General features: G+C 46.0%; 1 protein-coding gene across 6 annotated transcripts; it reads left to right on the top strand.

Moving 5' to 3' along the window:
* Positions 1 to 134: 134 nt before the first annotated feature.
* On the top strand, positions 135 to 10,193 carry ZFAND2B (zinc finger AN1-type containing 2B). Of its 6 annotated transcripts, XR_012802727.1 has the most exons (11): positions 177 to 295; positions 2,087 to 2,179; positions 2,382 to 2,476; positions 2,788 to 2,919; positions 3,126 to 3,277; positions 3,528 to 3,656; positions 5,129 to 5,192; positions 5,624 to 5,700; positions 6,368 to 6,443; positions 7,288 to 7,419; positions 10,024 to 10,193. XR_012802727.1 is itself a non-coding variant. In XM_075609569.1 (10 exons), exons 2-10 carry the CDS (start codon positions 2,125 to 2,127, stop codon positions 7,330 to 7,332), a joined length of 825 nt encoding a protein of 274 aa, XP_075465684.1. In that variant the 5' UTR covers positions 135 to 197; positions 2,087 to 2,124; the 3' UTR covers positions 7,333 to 10,193. The 6 variants fall into 6 exon arrangements, 5 of the variants coding, with proteins under 5 accessions (XP_075465684.1, XP_075465682.1, XP_075465686.1 ...); XM_075609569.1 differs by having other exon boundaries at positions 135 to 197; positions 7,288 to 10,193; XM_075609567.1 differs by having other exon boundaries at positions 7,288 to 10,193.
* Positions 10,194 to 14,484: the final 4,291 nt, after the last annotated feature.

Raw genomic sequence — 14,484 nt, 5'->3', positions numbered from 1 at the left:
CACTTTCTGTCACTATTAAAGCCCATTTACTTCCGGGTGTACCAACATGGCCGGTGAACCCCGCCCCCTTCCTCTCGATTGACAGCTCGCTCTAGTTTGCAGTTGGCTGTAAAGGCTGCGCGCTTCCGCCGTCTCCAGGGTAACGAGTAAGGAAGTGACGGCACTTCCGGTGTGTTGGCTGTTCCAGACTGGCTGTGGTGAGTGGACTGGGGTGGTAGGGAAGCGACAAGGCACCGGGAGGCCGAGCTTCCTGCAGGGGGACCGAAGCTCAGGCGCTGTGGGGTTCTTGTATGGGGTGAGGCCTCAGAGTGGGTGTAGGGCAGCTCTGTGCCACAAACATACTAACACCAGGAAACGATTCCCAGGGGGATCTGGTAGGGAAGTGTGGAGAGATCCCTTCCTGTCCTTGCACTGGGTTGGGAGGAAAACTTATTTTTACAGGGGGATAGAAGAAAGCTGTATACATGCTTCAGCCCGTTATCGGGGCGTCCCCTGTATACATGTATGTTGGCAAGTGGCAGCTGGGAACAAGGACACATTAACCCCCAATGCTCCTGGTATAAAAGGGGTCACTCCTTTAGGAAATGTTTAACCCCTTTGCTGCCAGTGGGGTCTGCAGCACATCGTAGATGTGTTACAGATATTCCAGTGTGTTTGTAAAAAGGTTTGATGTGTTGTTGTTTTGAGTATTTAATGAGAAGTCTTTTTGTGGCTTGGGCATTACGTTGGTCTCTTTGGCAGCTTTGTGTAAACAGCCCAGGGTCTTATTAAAAATGTGTACAAGCAGCAACTAGGTAAAGCTGTATTTTTGCAAGTCCTATTGCTGCCACCTTGGGCACTGGATATGTTAAAGCATCAGCCAGTTGAGGCTTGCAAATCTCTAAATTATCAGCACCCTCAGTGCAAAAGCAGTATGCACATTCTCTGACCTCAAAGGGGCTTAATGCTGGGCCTGATTATTTTGTGTGTTGCTCCTCTTTGGGGACTACTATTGCAGTTAAGGGGTTAAATGTGTGGGCTCTCAGATTACTCCTCTTCCCATCATGTGATGTCTGATGACTGTGCAGAAGGGATTGCTTCTCCCTTGTATGTCTCTTGACCTGTGATGTCACTATAGGGAGTATAGAGGGTATATATAGCTCCACTCTGTTCTAGGAACAGGTTCTTCAGTTGTGACTGGGCTCCTCGCTTTGAGTCCTGTAAATAGGTTTGTGTGTACAGGTGGTCCTCGGTATCCGACGGCCCGCATTCTGTCGAATGCCTTTTCCGATGCCGCATAATGCAGTCCGATGAATGCGTTATCCGCCGCTGACTATTTCCGTTGGATAAGCGAGGACCGGCTGTATAGCTTAGTGCAGAGGTGGGCAACCTATTTTTCAATGTAGCCACAGGTGTGGCGAATGAGAAGTGAAAATCACCACACCATGTAAAAATTGAGACATTATGTTGCTCAATCGAACATTTAAAACAACACACACTGTTCGTCTGCTTCACTCACCTCAGCACTATCACCTGCTACTGGTTCACTTCTTGACTAATTCAGAAAGCGGAAACCAGCACACGCCATCAGGAAAAAGTTTATTTTATTGTGGGAGCTGGCAAACTCATTCGCCACACTTTAATGGCTGTTTCGCCACTTAGTGTATTAAGATGTCTAGCAACAGTTTGTTGTTTTTATTTGGGAATCTGCCCATTTAAGTAAGCGGCAATTGTAAAGGCCCCTAATCGTTCTCACTATTAAAAAATAGAGGGCACATGCTCTTGGTAAGGAGTTCTCGGCATTATACAAGTTCCTGGCGCCCATCCTTGTTATATTCCAGCATCCATACCCGGCCTGCAAAGGACTGAGTACTGCCATGTATATAGTCCATCTGATGTGACCTTTTGTGAGAGAGAGATATTCTATATGCATGTATTCTATTCCTCCATATTGGGGAAACCTGCCAAAATGAATGAGTACCTTATCAGATCTCCCGCTCATGACCGTCAAAAGGTTTAAAGCAATATGTGTGGATGTTGTCCTTGTTTGCATTTGTACATTAAGCTATGTGTAATATCACCTTCCTCTTGGCTCCTGTTTTTGCAGACACTGATATGTTATCATCCTCTTGAGAAGGCGAGAGAATGGAGTTTCCTGACCTGGGCAAGCATTGCTTCGAACCAACATGCAAACAGCTTGGTAAGAAGTTACCATTCTTTCTAGTCTGCAGACGTCTTCAAGCCTCTTAGAAATAAATGGCAGCTAGATCACCATATGTGAGTAAAGCACAAAGAAGACTGCAGGGGTCCTCATCCGTGTGCAGTAATTGGCGTGTTTGTCGGCACGTGTGCCAGCTCAATTCGGTCTCTTTAAGTTCCACTCGGGTGTTCTTGTTTTACAGATTTCCTGCCTTTAAAGTGTGATGCTTGCGAGCAAATATTCTGCAAAGATCACGTAACATATGAGCAGCATAAGTGCAGCTCTGCATACAAGAAGGTAACTCTCTCTGACCCGTCCATAGCCATGTATTCTTCATTCGCCTGCTCGCTCCCTATCCTTCTGAATACAGCATGCAACAGTTATGGCAGGGCTGTTCAAGCCCCTCCCAACAGGTCAGGTTTTCAGGATATCCCAGCTTCAGCACATGTGGCTCAATGAGAGGCTCAGTTGAAGACTGACCATCTGATTGAGCCACCTGTGCTGAAGCAGCGATATCCTGAAAACCTGACCTGTTGGGGTGGCTTGAGGACTGGAGTTGAGCGCCTTTGAGTTATGTGTCCCCTAAAATGCTTGTCATTTTCTCCCAGGATGTGCAGGTTCCAGTTTGCCCCCTCTGTAATATCCCCATCCCAGTAACACGAGGACAGACTCCTGATATCGTAGTAGGGGAACACATTGACCGGGACTGCAAGTCTGACCCAGCACAGCAGAAGCGTAAGGTGAGGGATGTGCGGGTTGTACAGTATTCCTGTGTGGTCTGAGCCAGTGTGACTTCACCCTCGTGTGGCCGCGCCTGACTTTGGTGCTGATCCTGTTTGACTGTAGTTAAGACACTTCGTCGCTCTGCATGCCTCAGTCTTACCCTAGATTTGACTGCAGTGTGTTCCTTAGGGACGGTTGTGAGCCTCTGCGTTTTTGTTTATAGATTTACACCAATAAGTGCGCAAAGCCAGGCTGCCGGCAGAAAGAGCTTATTAAGGTTATATGTGATCAGTGCCATGGAAACTTCTGCCTCAAGCACAGACACCAAATCGACCACGACTGCAAGGGGAAGAGTGCCCCGACCTCCAGGGCAGGGTAAGCTTGCAGAGGAGTGGCACTAGTGACCTGCCTATGATGTCTCTATTTAATATGCAGCATTTCCCAGCGTTAGAGCAAAGTCCAGCTCCATTCAATGGGAATAAAATCTTTTCTAGTACAGAGGAGTGGGTTCCCAGCATATTAAGTAAGGGGCCTGTGTGTCTGAGTATGGAGTTGGTGTTGCAGTGATTTCACCCTGTGTGTTGTAGACATGCATGAGGTCACAGTCCGTGTTTGTTCTTTGCAGACATGCAGCAGTGTCCAGATCTCAGGCCTCCTCTTCTAAGGCGTCTGCACCCTCCAGCCACGCAGCCCCCTCCGGCCACGCAGCCCCCTCCAGCTATGCAGCGCCCAAACCAGTAGCACAGCAGAGCAGGTACAGGCCAGGAACAGAACCGTTTGCTTTTTGCATGTGTTGGGGTGAAGGATTTGACCAGTGGTCATTTGGTGTGTAAACTGGACAGACCTCGACGAGGTCCTTCAGCTTCATTTATTTATTTTATAAACGCAAGGAAATAAAATAACGTATTCCAAAGGATATACAAATAACCTGATTATTTTTAGCTGTAGTAACTATTAGTTGTGTAACTACGATATGTAGATATTGTGTATTTACAATTGTAAAAATTTCCATAACAAGTAGGGCATTTGTTCATAATATACATTATTATTGTTTTCAATAAATACAAATGCCTTCGACTGAGCCTCTGATTGAGCCACCTGTGCTGAAGCTGGGATTGATTGAGCCACCTGTGCTGCAGCTAGAATAGCCTGAAAACCTGACCTGTTGGTGGTTTTTGAGGATTGGTGTTGGCCACTACTGATATAGGTGCTAACTTGACATTTCTCAGTCTGCGCCATCTGCTTCCAGATACACGTTTAAAAAAAAAAAAAAACACAAACACCTTTGGAGCTCAAAAATGGATTGCAGAGCACCCTTTGGGATCTGTGGCCGGAGAGGGGAGAGGGGAGAGGGAAGGGGGGGAGAGGGGAGAGGGAAGGGGGGAGAGGGGAGAGGGGAGAGGGAAGGGGGGGAGAGGGGAGAGGGAAGGGGGGGAGAGGGGAGAGGGAAGGGGGGGAGAGGGGAGAGGGAAGGGGGGGAGAGGGGAGAGGGAAGGGGGGGAGAGGGAAGGGGGGGAGAGGGAGAGGGAAGGGGGGGAGAGGGAGAGGGAAGGGGGGGAGAGGGAGAGGGAAGGGGGGGAGAGGGAGAGGGAAGGGGGGGATAGGGGGGGAGAGAGAGATTCAACCAAATAATGTATTTGACCCAGCATGGATGTCTCATTATATAGGTTATCAACATTTATTTTGACAGTGTAGCCATTATAAATAATATACGTTATAATTCATATTTAGCACTAGTTATACATTGAATAAAAATAAATACCACGTTCTGTGTAAATGTGATCAGTGTTCAACATGATGTAATGCGTCAAAATACATGTTAAACAGAGAATACTGTGTTACTGTTAATTTAGATTAATGTCATGTTAAAGTTTAGAAAAGGAAGGTATACCGGGATATACCAAATAAGTAAACCTGGGAAGGATGTGGATCCAGGAAGGAGTAATCTGATTGCCAATGCTTGGCGTCGGGAAGGAATTTATTTCTTCCCCGTATGAGATATCATCCAAAGATATGTCACTGTTTGTTTTTGCCTTCCTTTCTCTGGATCAATATACTGTTTGTACGGATATAGGATAAAGTATCTGTCGCAAGACTGTCTAGCTTAATGGTGCTTAGTGAATCTTTGCCATTGTGGATGTAGATGACCTCCCAGTATGCAGGCAGTCTAGCTGTGAGTATGTCCCTCTGTACAGCTCACTCCTCTATCCTCTGTTTTTCTTGCAGAATGAATGTCCCTGGTGCTCCGCCGCCGCCGCCGCCGGTAGCGGTAGCTCTGCAGAATGGTTTGGTAAGTTCCCTTTTCTCCGTGTGTTTCGTGGCTTTGTGCCAATCACCTCGTCCTGCCCAGTCACAACCACTGGTGCCGGGGTGACCAACTCCAGTCCTCAAGGTCCACCAACAGGGCAGGTTTTTAGGGTATCCCTGCTTCAGCACAGGTGGCTGTCTTTGATTGAGCCACCTGTGCTGAAGCAGGGACTGAGCCACTTGTGCTGAAGCAGGAATATCCTTAAAACCTGAACTGTTGGTCCTTGACATCTACCATAGGGGCGGCCAACACCAGTCCAACGATTGAGCCACCTGCACTGAAGCAGGGATATCCCCAATAACTTTCTTGTTGGTGGCCCTTGATGACTGGAGTTGTCCGCCCCTGCACTAGTGTTCCTTTGCTAGCAGCCTGCGCGTGTGACTTGTGCCTGACTTCAGTGTGTCTTCTCCCAGAGCGAGGAGGCGGCTCTCCAAAGAGCTCTGGCGATGTCGCTGGCAGAATCCGCAGCGAACACGGCACCGCCAAGCAGGTAAAACCCGGACTCCATGTACATTCTATCTGTGTTACATCTGCATGGAACACTGCTTACATTGCACGGGTATACACGTGGTGTGTACGGCACGTCGGAGAACAAGCACCTTTTATGTAGTTTGTGTTTAAAATATTTGATTGGCAACAATCTGTTAGAATTATCTCCATCATTTGCAGTTTTATCAGAGCAGGTAGTTCTGGGTATAAAAAGCATAGAAAACCCCCCCAAGTTGTTTGTAATTATTATATACACAAGGCATTTTCATCCGCGTAAACATGTTACTGCGTGGTTTCTATTTATTTTTACTTATTTATCAAATATTTTACCAGGAAGTAATACATTGAGAGTTACCTCTCGTTTTCAAGTATGTCCTGGGCACAGAGTTAAGACAAATAATACATGGTTACAAATACAGTTACATAAGTGAACAGGGTATATATTATATACAAGACATTGCGTGCACAGTTAAAGATAATATATATTATGAACGTATGAAACAGTTACAGACCAGATTAAAATGTGAGACAGCCTTAGATTTGAAAGAACTTAAACTGGTGGTGGATGTGAGAGTCTCCGGTAGGTTGTTCCAGTTTTGGGGTGCACGCTAATAGGAGGCAGGGATCCCGCTCTCCTTTTTATTTAAGTCAGTCTTGTTCTCTCTCAGCTCTCAGGAAGAGGAGGATTTGGCGCTGGCCCGGGCTCTGTCGGCCAGTGAGGAGGAGTACAGACGACAGCAGGCGGTGAGTAAAGTGTGGGCTCTCCATAGATTAATCCAGGGGTGGCCAATGCCAGTCCTCTAGCGCCAACAGGCCAGGTATACAGGATATCCCTGCATCAGCACAGGTGGCTCAGACATTCTGATTGAGCCACCTGTTGAAACAGGGATATCCTTAAAACCTGACCTGTTGGTGGCAGGACTGGAGTTGGCCAACCCCTGGATTCATCGGTAACTTGCCTGATTCTTACAATGTGATTTCATTAGCTGCCCCTCAGTCAGCATTGTGGGACAGGCAGCTATTACTGTAACACATGGAGTCTACCTTAGTCCATTGGAGGTTTCAACACACGAGACTTGCCCTGTATGTATATCTGTGAGCAGAGGAGTATTTCATTTCTCCCCATTAGTCTTTGGAAGGTACCATTTTTAAAATGGGGTTCCAGAGATCTATAGTATTCTATTGTATGTCTTTATTTATATAGCGCCATTAATGTACATAGCGCTTCACAGTAGTAATACATGTGGTAATCAAATAAATAACAGATAATATAAATAACAGGTCATGGGAATAAGTGCTTCAGACATAAAAGTAACATTAAGGAAGAGGAGTCCTTGCTCCGAGGAGCTTACAATCTAATTGGTAGGTAGAGAGAACGTACAGAGACAGTAGGAGGGAATTATGGTAAGTGCATCTGCTGTCAGACGTTCACCCCATATGGCTGCGTTTAACCACATCAGTTGTGCAGGCGCCGGCTATTCATTGCACCACATTGTGTTGCTGGCTACTCCAGCTGTCCCAACAGTTAAAGATGTATAAATGCAAGCTATTCATTATTAAACTTACCCTTCATGTTCCCTGAATTCAGGGGCAAAATCGCGAAGCCAAACACAGCACCTGCAACATGTCCTAGTAATGGAGTGATTGATTACTTCTGGACCCCGACGGACCCTGCCTCACCCCCAGCGTGGACCCAGGAACTACAAGGCAGAGCGCTCTGGTACCTCCCAAACCTCTGATCGGGGCAGCTCTGCTCCCCCTTCCCAAAATAGAGCCACGTCCGTGCTACAGTTTTCCTGCAGTCTGTGACCTCAACCGCGTTTAGTTTTTTTTAAGGTTTCTACAATGTCACATGGTTGGGTTTGTAGTAAATATTGAAGGTGTTCGGTTGGAATTTGGTCCATTAGTTGGTGATCAAACTCATTAATAAGGTAATTAAAAAAGAAATTCAGGCCAGATTTCTAACCTGTGAAAGAATTCAAAATAGCAGCAGGACAGGAATAGTGTCCAAATATACACTAACAGCGCGGTTAATTATATCATATGCAGAGTCGAAAAACAAACGCGAAGTTTCAGGGGCATACACCCTCCTTTCGTCGTATGAGCTAATGAACAGCGCCGTTTGCGTGTATTTGGACACCGTTGCTGCTACTTTGAGTTCCTGTTTCCATGAGGATTTGAAAGCAGCTGATTGCCGGACGCTGCGTTACGTAGAGATTTGCACGGGGAGTGAAGTCGGAGTGTCTATTATACATACAGCCAGGAAGGGGAGTGCTGGCTTATACGATATACTCAGAAGGACATTGCAGACTTGTAGCTGGGTTACAGTAACCAGGCCTTATCACTGCCAACATGGACAAACTATTTAACGCCTGCACGCAGTGTCAATCCTGACGTGAGGCAGTTGTCCTATGATGAAGGAAATTCACATGATCTTAATAGGCTGAGCCGCCTGTGCTGAAGCAGGGACTGATTAAGAGGCTGTGACTTACAGTGCTAAGATTTGAAAGAGGCTCATCCTATATTCTCATAAGAGGACACTACACACGGACACGTTTATTTTCATTGAATTGCTTTGTGTAGTAGGATACTCTGCTGGCAGTCTAACTTTTTGCAGTGTCTTGTTGGTTTAAGATTGGAAAAGGAGTTGTGTATGCATTTGATGGTTTGAGATACTTTTAAAGTGTGCATGTGAATTTTTATAATGCGCAAAACAAGTAGCAATCCCACCCAAATAATATTTTTTTTTTCCCCTTGGTGTCCTCCAGAGCTTACCTGCCTTAGTTCTAGCTCTGTGGACCCTCTGGTTGCCTACATACTTACCGGTTGTTACTGGTGTTTACTTCCTGGATATTTAAACGGCTGTCCAATAGGAGGACATTGTGACTTTCAATTGGTCAGCAAGATTTGGCGGCCATATTGAATTTACAAAAGTAAAGAACACCACCGACCAACTAAATGTGTTAAGTGTCAGCGGAGCTCAAATAACCACGGTCCGCTGTTGAGGACCCTTTGGTAGATTATCAAATCTACCTATATCTCCATCCAGGATTGCTGCTTTAAGGGAACGTTATGGGTCTCCTCTGTTGGGTGTTTAATGAAATCCCAAATCGTACCACAACCCTGTCCTGGAGAATCCCAACAAGATCGCTTCATGCTTCCAAAATGATAGTTGTTGTGAAATACACCCATTCCTGATGGTTTGTGAGCTTAGGATAAGCACAGAGGGCTTTGAGTCAAATCCAATATTTCCTATGTTTTGGAACACAGGACGGACACCCATTCATCCCTTTTTATTCTTAGAATGAATGTGTATAATTATATTTCTTGCAAGTCTCCAAGAGTTTTTATTAGAATGACTAACTTGTATGGAAAACATGATAACAGACTCGTAGGCAAGCCAGATTCTTATTTGCTATTTTAACTGTTTGTCTTGTTATTGTGATCTTATAATGATGTCCCTGCATTTTGATCGGGACACAAATACAGAGGCCACATTTATCAGGACTGAAAGATTTCCTCTTTATGCTGTGCATGTCTTTCACAAAGGCAGGTTAAAAGCACATGTGGAATTATTTGATAAACTGCGATAGTGCTGATCAGGGCATTATCACACAGTAACTCCCATTGAAACCTCATATCGCATTTTATGAAAATGTCTGTGTTACTGACTTTTTACAGTAACCACGGGTCAGAGAAATGCTGTAATAGTCTAAGCCAGGGGTAGACAACTCCAGTCCTCAAGGACCACCAACAGGTCAAGTTTTCAGTATATCCCTGCATCAGCACAGGTTGCACATTCAATAATTGAGCCACCTGTGCTGAAGCAGAGATCCTGAAAACCTGACCTGTTGATGGCCCTTGAAGATTGTTGTTTCCCACCCCTGGTATAGATTGACCAGTACCTCACACACATGGAGTTTAGCAGTTCATAATATTTGACTCTGCATGTATGTGATTGCACATTTGTTACCCTGCTCTTACACACAGGTCCTTGCTATCCATCATTGACTGAAGCAGGGATAGGCTTAGAACCTGGCCTGTTGGTGGCCCTTGAGGACTGGAGTTAGCCACTTCTAGTCCATGTCTTTACTAGTCAAAACGCTGGGCATGCTGCTACACACAGTGGCACCGGAGCATCCCACGTGCAGTAGACCTTAAATAACAATGCTTTGTACCTAGACGTTCAATATTAATTTCATGTTGCAGGCAAGATTATCTACACTCTACTGCCTGATATATGCTCAGTGTAGGTTCTTTATAGAGGTTATAATTAACTGGGTATCTGTATGTTAAAGCTGTGAGCTGCTGCCTCTTCCCTCAGGTCCGGGGAGAAGATATTTTATGATGACACGTGCTGCTTGTACTGTGATAATTGGAAGAGTGGAGGAATTTTCGCCTATGCCAAGGAGTGGTTTTCTTACGGATAACTCGCCTCTCGAGTTGCATTCTTAATGTAATTTATATCAAGCAAATAAATTATGAATTAAAGTGTGTGTGTTCTCAGTCACTATTCTCTTTATGCTTTTACTCCTCTCCTTAGAATTGGTTTCTCAATGTATATAGAAAGGAAAGGATATGTCTATTCTCTGCACTGAAGAGTGGACGTTGTTACGGGGGAGCAGGGTGATTTAAAGACTTTGATTGCAGTCACAGGGAGATTTTCTGAAACCCAGACCAAATAGTCACATCTGCATGCAAGATGATGGACCTACAATAGATGTGCAGTTGTAGACCTGTTTGAGTCTGCAGAGAGAAGTGTTCATATTGTAGGATCAGAGTCAATGAGCATTTTCCTAAAACAGTCACCCTGAAATGCAACAGCTAGAGATTAAACCACAGCCACGCTTCAGTTTACCATGTTTAGAAACGTACAGGTGTAGCAAACGTTACTATAGGAGAAACAGACCTCTCGCTGAACACCTTTTTTGAACTGAAACTTCTTTGCTGGCACCTACAAAATTCTCATAGGACTAAAACTCCTTGATGGAGACAAAATGCTCCACGACCAGCCGAATGCACAATCGCGGGCGCCCCCGCTGGCTCAAAATTCGCACGGCACTAAAAGTCCTTCATGGAGATGAAAAAGCGATCAGGCGCGTTCACCCCTTACCTGATGCATGCGCAGAAGTAGGCAACGCCACTCGCGCATGCGCGGAAGCGGACAGCGCCGTTTGCGCACACGTGTGTTGATATACATACACAAACAAAAGGAACAGTGTTTAGAGGAATTCCCAGTGAGTACAAATATAGAAGTGCAAATAGCAAAATTGTAAAATCTACCATTTTATAATAAAAAAAATGGAGAAGTGCAAAACATGCAAGGTGTGTAAACATATAACACATGAATTGTATATAGATTAATATAATATAGTAACTAATGATAACAAAAGGGATGTGGGCCCAGCACGCGCGTTCTAAGTTAAACTTTGCGTTTTGTCACTGAAATTGTATTTTGATTTTTATATACTTTGGAGAGTAACGGCATTTAGATACTTTACAATCCAAAATATATGTATCTTACTTTACTTATGTCAATTGTATCATGAATTCCAACTGATACTATGAAAATTTCTGCAGAAAAAATAAAATAAATTATACTCAAGTCTTGTAGTCAATCAAAAACATCAAAATACAATTTCAGTGACAAAGCACAAGAAAGTTTGGAAATAAGAGAAAATTAACCTCTCTCCAACATCTTGGTATATCCGGAAAAAGGAATTGTATACCATATAGAAAGGGTGCGCAAACGGGGGCGCAATTATTTCTATGGGGGGCGTGGCAGTTACAGAGGCCCCGTGCCCTTCCCCAAGGCATTTCAATTAAATGCCAAGTGAGACGTGAGGCCTCTGTAACTCCCTTACCTGCTCTTTATGGCAACGCGCAACAAATTAGGCGGCGGGGTCACATGACCAGTGGTGTCATTTGACGCCGGGTCCTTGTACGGGGGGGGCCGCAAAAGCGGCGGCTGTCAGACAGGAGCGCAGCTCAGGAAGTTTGCACACCCCTGCCATTAGGGACTTTTTATAACATTCGTTTTTAATATTATCAATGCATAATTGTGCTTTTTTTTTTTTTAAATATTATTGCCAGGTTCATAATTGAACTTTGTGTAGTTCAATTACAAAGGTTTTTTTTTTTTACCCTGTGGAGGGAGCAGGCCTCGGTGGTGCTTTTGGTTGTCCTCATTTGCCGTACTTTGTTACCTGAGGACCTAGGCACTATCCCGGCTGGAATCCTGGGGATCAAGGCTGTGTCCTCAGAAAAGGGATAAATACACTGGCTCATCAAATGTAAAGGGGTTCGGGGTGTTTGGAGAGCAGTAAGACAGTGTGATAAGAGTTTCACTTGGCTTGGAACCAGACAATGATAATATGAGGCAGAGAGGGGAGAGAGCACCTGCTCTTTGAGAAAACAACCTTGCTAGACAATGATTTGTGCATTAAATTCAAAGGACATATGTAGCCCCCTTTCCCCTGTGGCCAGGGTAACTATGTGTGGTGCGTTACCCGAGTGGCTCACAGGAGACCTGATCCTCCGCTGCAGGGAGCCTGGGGTAATTACCGTCGATCTGATGACAGTGCCTCCACCTGAGAGGGATCCAAGTGCAGTTGGATAACACCTTCCCAGGAACACACAGTACAGAGTATACACACACGGTGGTATAACAACTTATCTTTGCTGATGACATAGTAAGAAGTTATATCACAGTATACCCCTCGTAACACAATAACATATGACCCCCCCACACCACAACGCCCTACCCGGTGGAATTCCCCAAAGTACTGAGGTGCCCATGGCACCTAACCGCCCGGTGTGCACAGAATCTAACCCACCCACTGTGTGTGTGGTAGCGCTACCCACAGAGTGTGTGTGTGGCCGTTGGTGCACGAAGATGAGGATACCTTCCCGGGAACTCCAGTACCCGGGAACCGCCGAATTACACAAGGATCCGTCTGATCCAACGAAGACGTCCGCCTCTGCGTGGGGTGAACTCCCGCTGGAGTGTATCACCCGTAAGAGTCTTCCTGTATCCGTTCCCTTTCATGTCTGTTTTTAACCCTGTGATTTAACCCTTTCCCTCCCTCTCACCTTTCCCAGCCTGTCTCTCAGGCTGCAGCTCCAGCCCCGCTGCCTCACTGAGGCCCCGTCCACCTACAGAGGCTCTGCAGAGGAAGGGATTTCCCATCTGTCCTTCCTACTGCATTTCAGGGCCCCGTCTCCTGACCCAGGCCCCGCCCACCTGCAGAGGAAGAGATTTCCCCCTGTGCTTCCTACTGCATTTCAGGGCCCCGCCTCTTGACCCAGGCCCTGCCCACCTGCAGAGGAAGGGATTTCCCCCTGTGCTTCCTTCCTGCATCTCAGGCCTCTCTATGTGGGGGTGGATGCGGGCTGCTCAAGGATGTCTTCTCTCTACCCCTTTTGTATCTAAAGCCCTCTCCCGCCTTAAACCTCTCTCACTGACTGGCGCCTGGGCTATAGCTACACCCCTGATTGATGTGTGTTATCTGTGTCCCTGAGTCCCTTTATTTTAGTTGAATGTGTTGGACTTCATTAAACTTTTACTCTACCCTATTGCATATCTGGTTACTTCACTATTGTGTCTGGGACTCTCTCGTTTACGATACCTTGAGATACTCTCTCCTTCACCCCCAGCCTCTACCCCAGTGTTTCCCAACTCCAGTCCTCAGGGAACCCCAACAGGTCAGGTCTTAAGGATATTCCTGCTGCAGCACAGGTGGCTCAGTCAAAATGACTGAGCCGCTGATTGACCCGCCTGTGCTGGAGCAGGGATATCCTTATGACCTGACCTGTTGGGGTTCCCTGAGTACTGGAGTTGGGAAACACTGTGCTACCCTATTGCTTACACACAGATTTGCTAATGCATATAATTTGGGGGCTTCCTCTGTGCCCAATCTCCCTCTTGGAGAGATTCCCTGGCATAGTTTTGTCTTTAACTTCAAAGGGTAAATGTCACAAACTGGGGCATTGCTCCCCAATTGATGGAAATTGCGTCGTTTTAACACTGCATGACTGCGTCCATGTATCAAAGTGCTTTACTCCCTCCCCCGACTTGCTAGACTTGCTCCATGAGTGTTTTGGGGAGTGTCTCTAAGCGTCGCGGTAGACATCACAATATTATAATTAGACGTGTAGCGGTCATGTAAAATGGCTACAGTCATCTCTCCTGCTGACAGTAAGGCCTGGTAAGTTGTGGGCATGCCAGCAGTAATTATGGAGGTTTGCCCTCACCCCCTGGTGGGGTGCCCTGTGTATGGATGGGAGTGGTCACATGCTCTGACTCCATGGTTAGTGATGTCAGAGGTGTGTCAGTTTCCAGAGTGTACATAAGGCACAGCACTGTGTCTAAAAGTTAGTTCTATCTGAGTTCTGAGTAGTTCTATCTGAGTTCTGGGGAGTTCTGCCAGAGTTCTATCTGAGTCCTGAGTTATGTTATAGTAGCTGAGAAGGAAGACTGTGTCCAGGGACCTGGCACAGGGTAAAGACATCCCGGCTGGGATAGGGAATCCCTATTAAAGGAGAATTTCACCTTTCAAAGGGAAGCACTGAGGGACAATGAGTGGCTAAAGAAACTACTGCGAGGGGCAGTTAGCCCACCTCAATCAATAAAGATGCTCTTAATCACAAACCCTCTCGTGTACATGTGTGGAGTGAATGTACAGAGAGGAGCACCACAGAGGAGTTCCTCGCCAGGACCATCCCCAAGTGACCGAAGGGACCCTGATGAGGTGGAGGCGCTGTACTGGAACTAGGTAGGACTCAG

This window comes from Ascaphus truei, chromosome 7 (assembly GCF_040206685.1).
Source record: "Ascaphus truei isolate aAscTru1 chromosome 7, aAscTru1.hap1, whole genome shotgun sequence".
NCBI lineage: Eukaryota > Metazoa > Chordata > Amphibia > Anura > Ascaphidae > Ascaphus > Ascaphus truei.
This window is presented reverse-complemented; position numbering and strand designations above follow the sequence as displayed.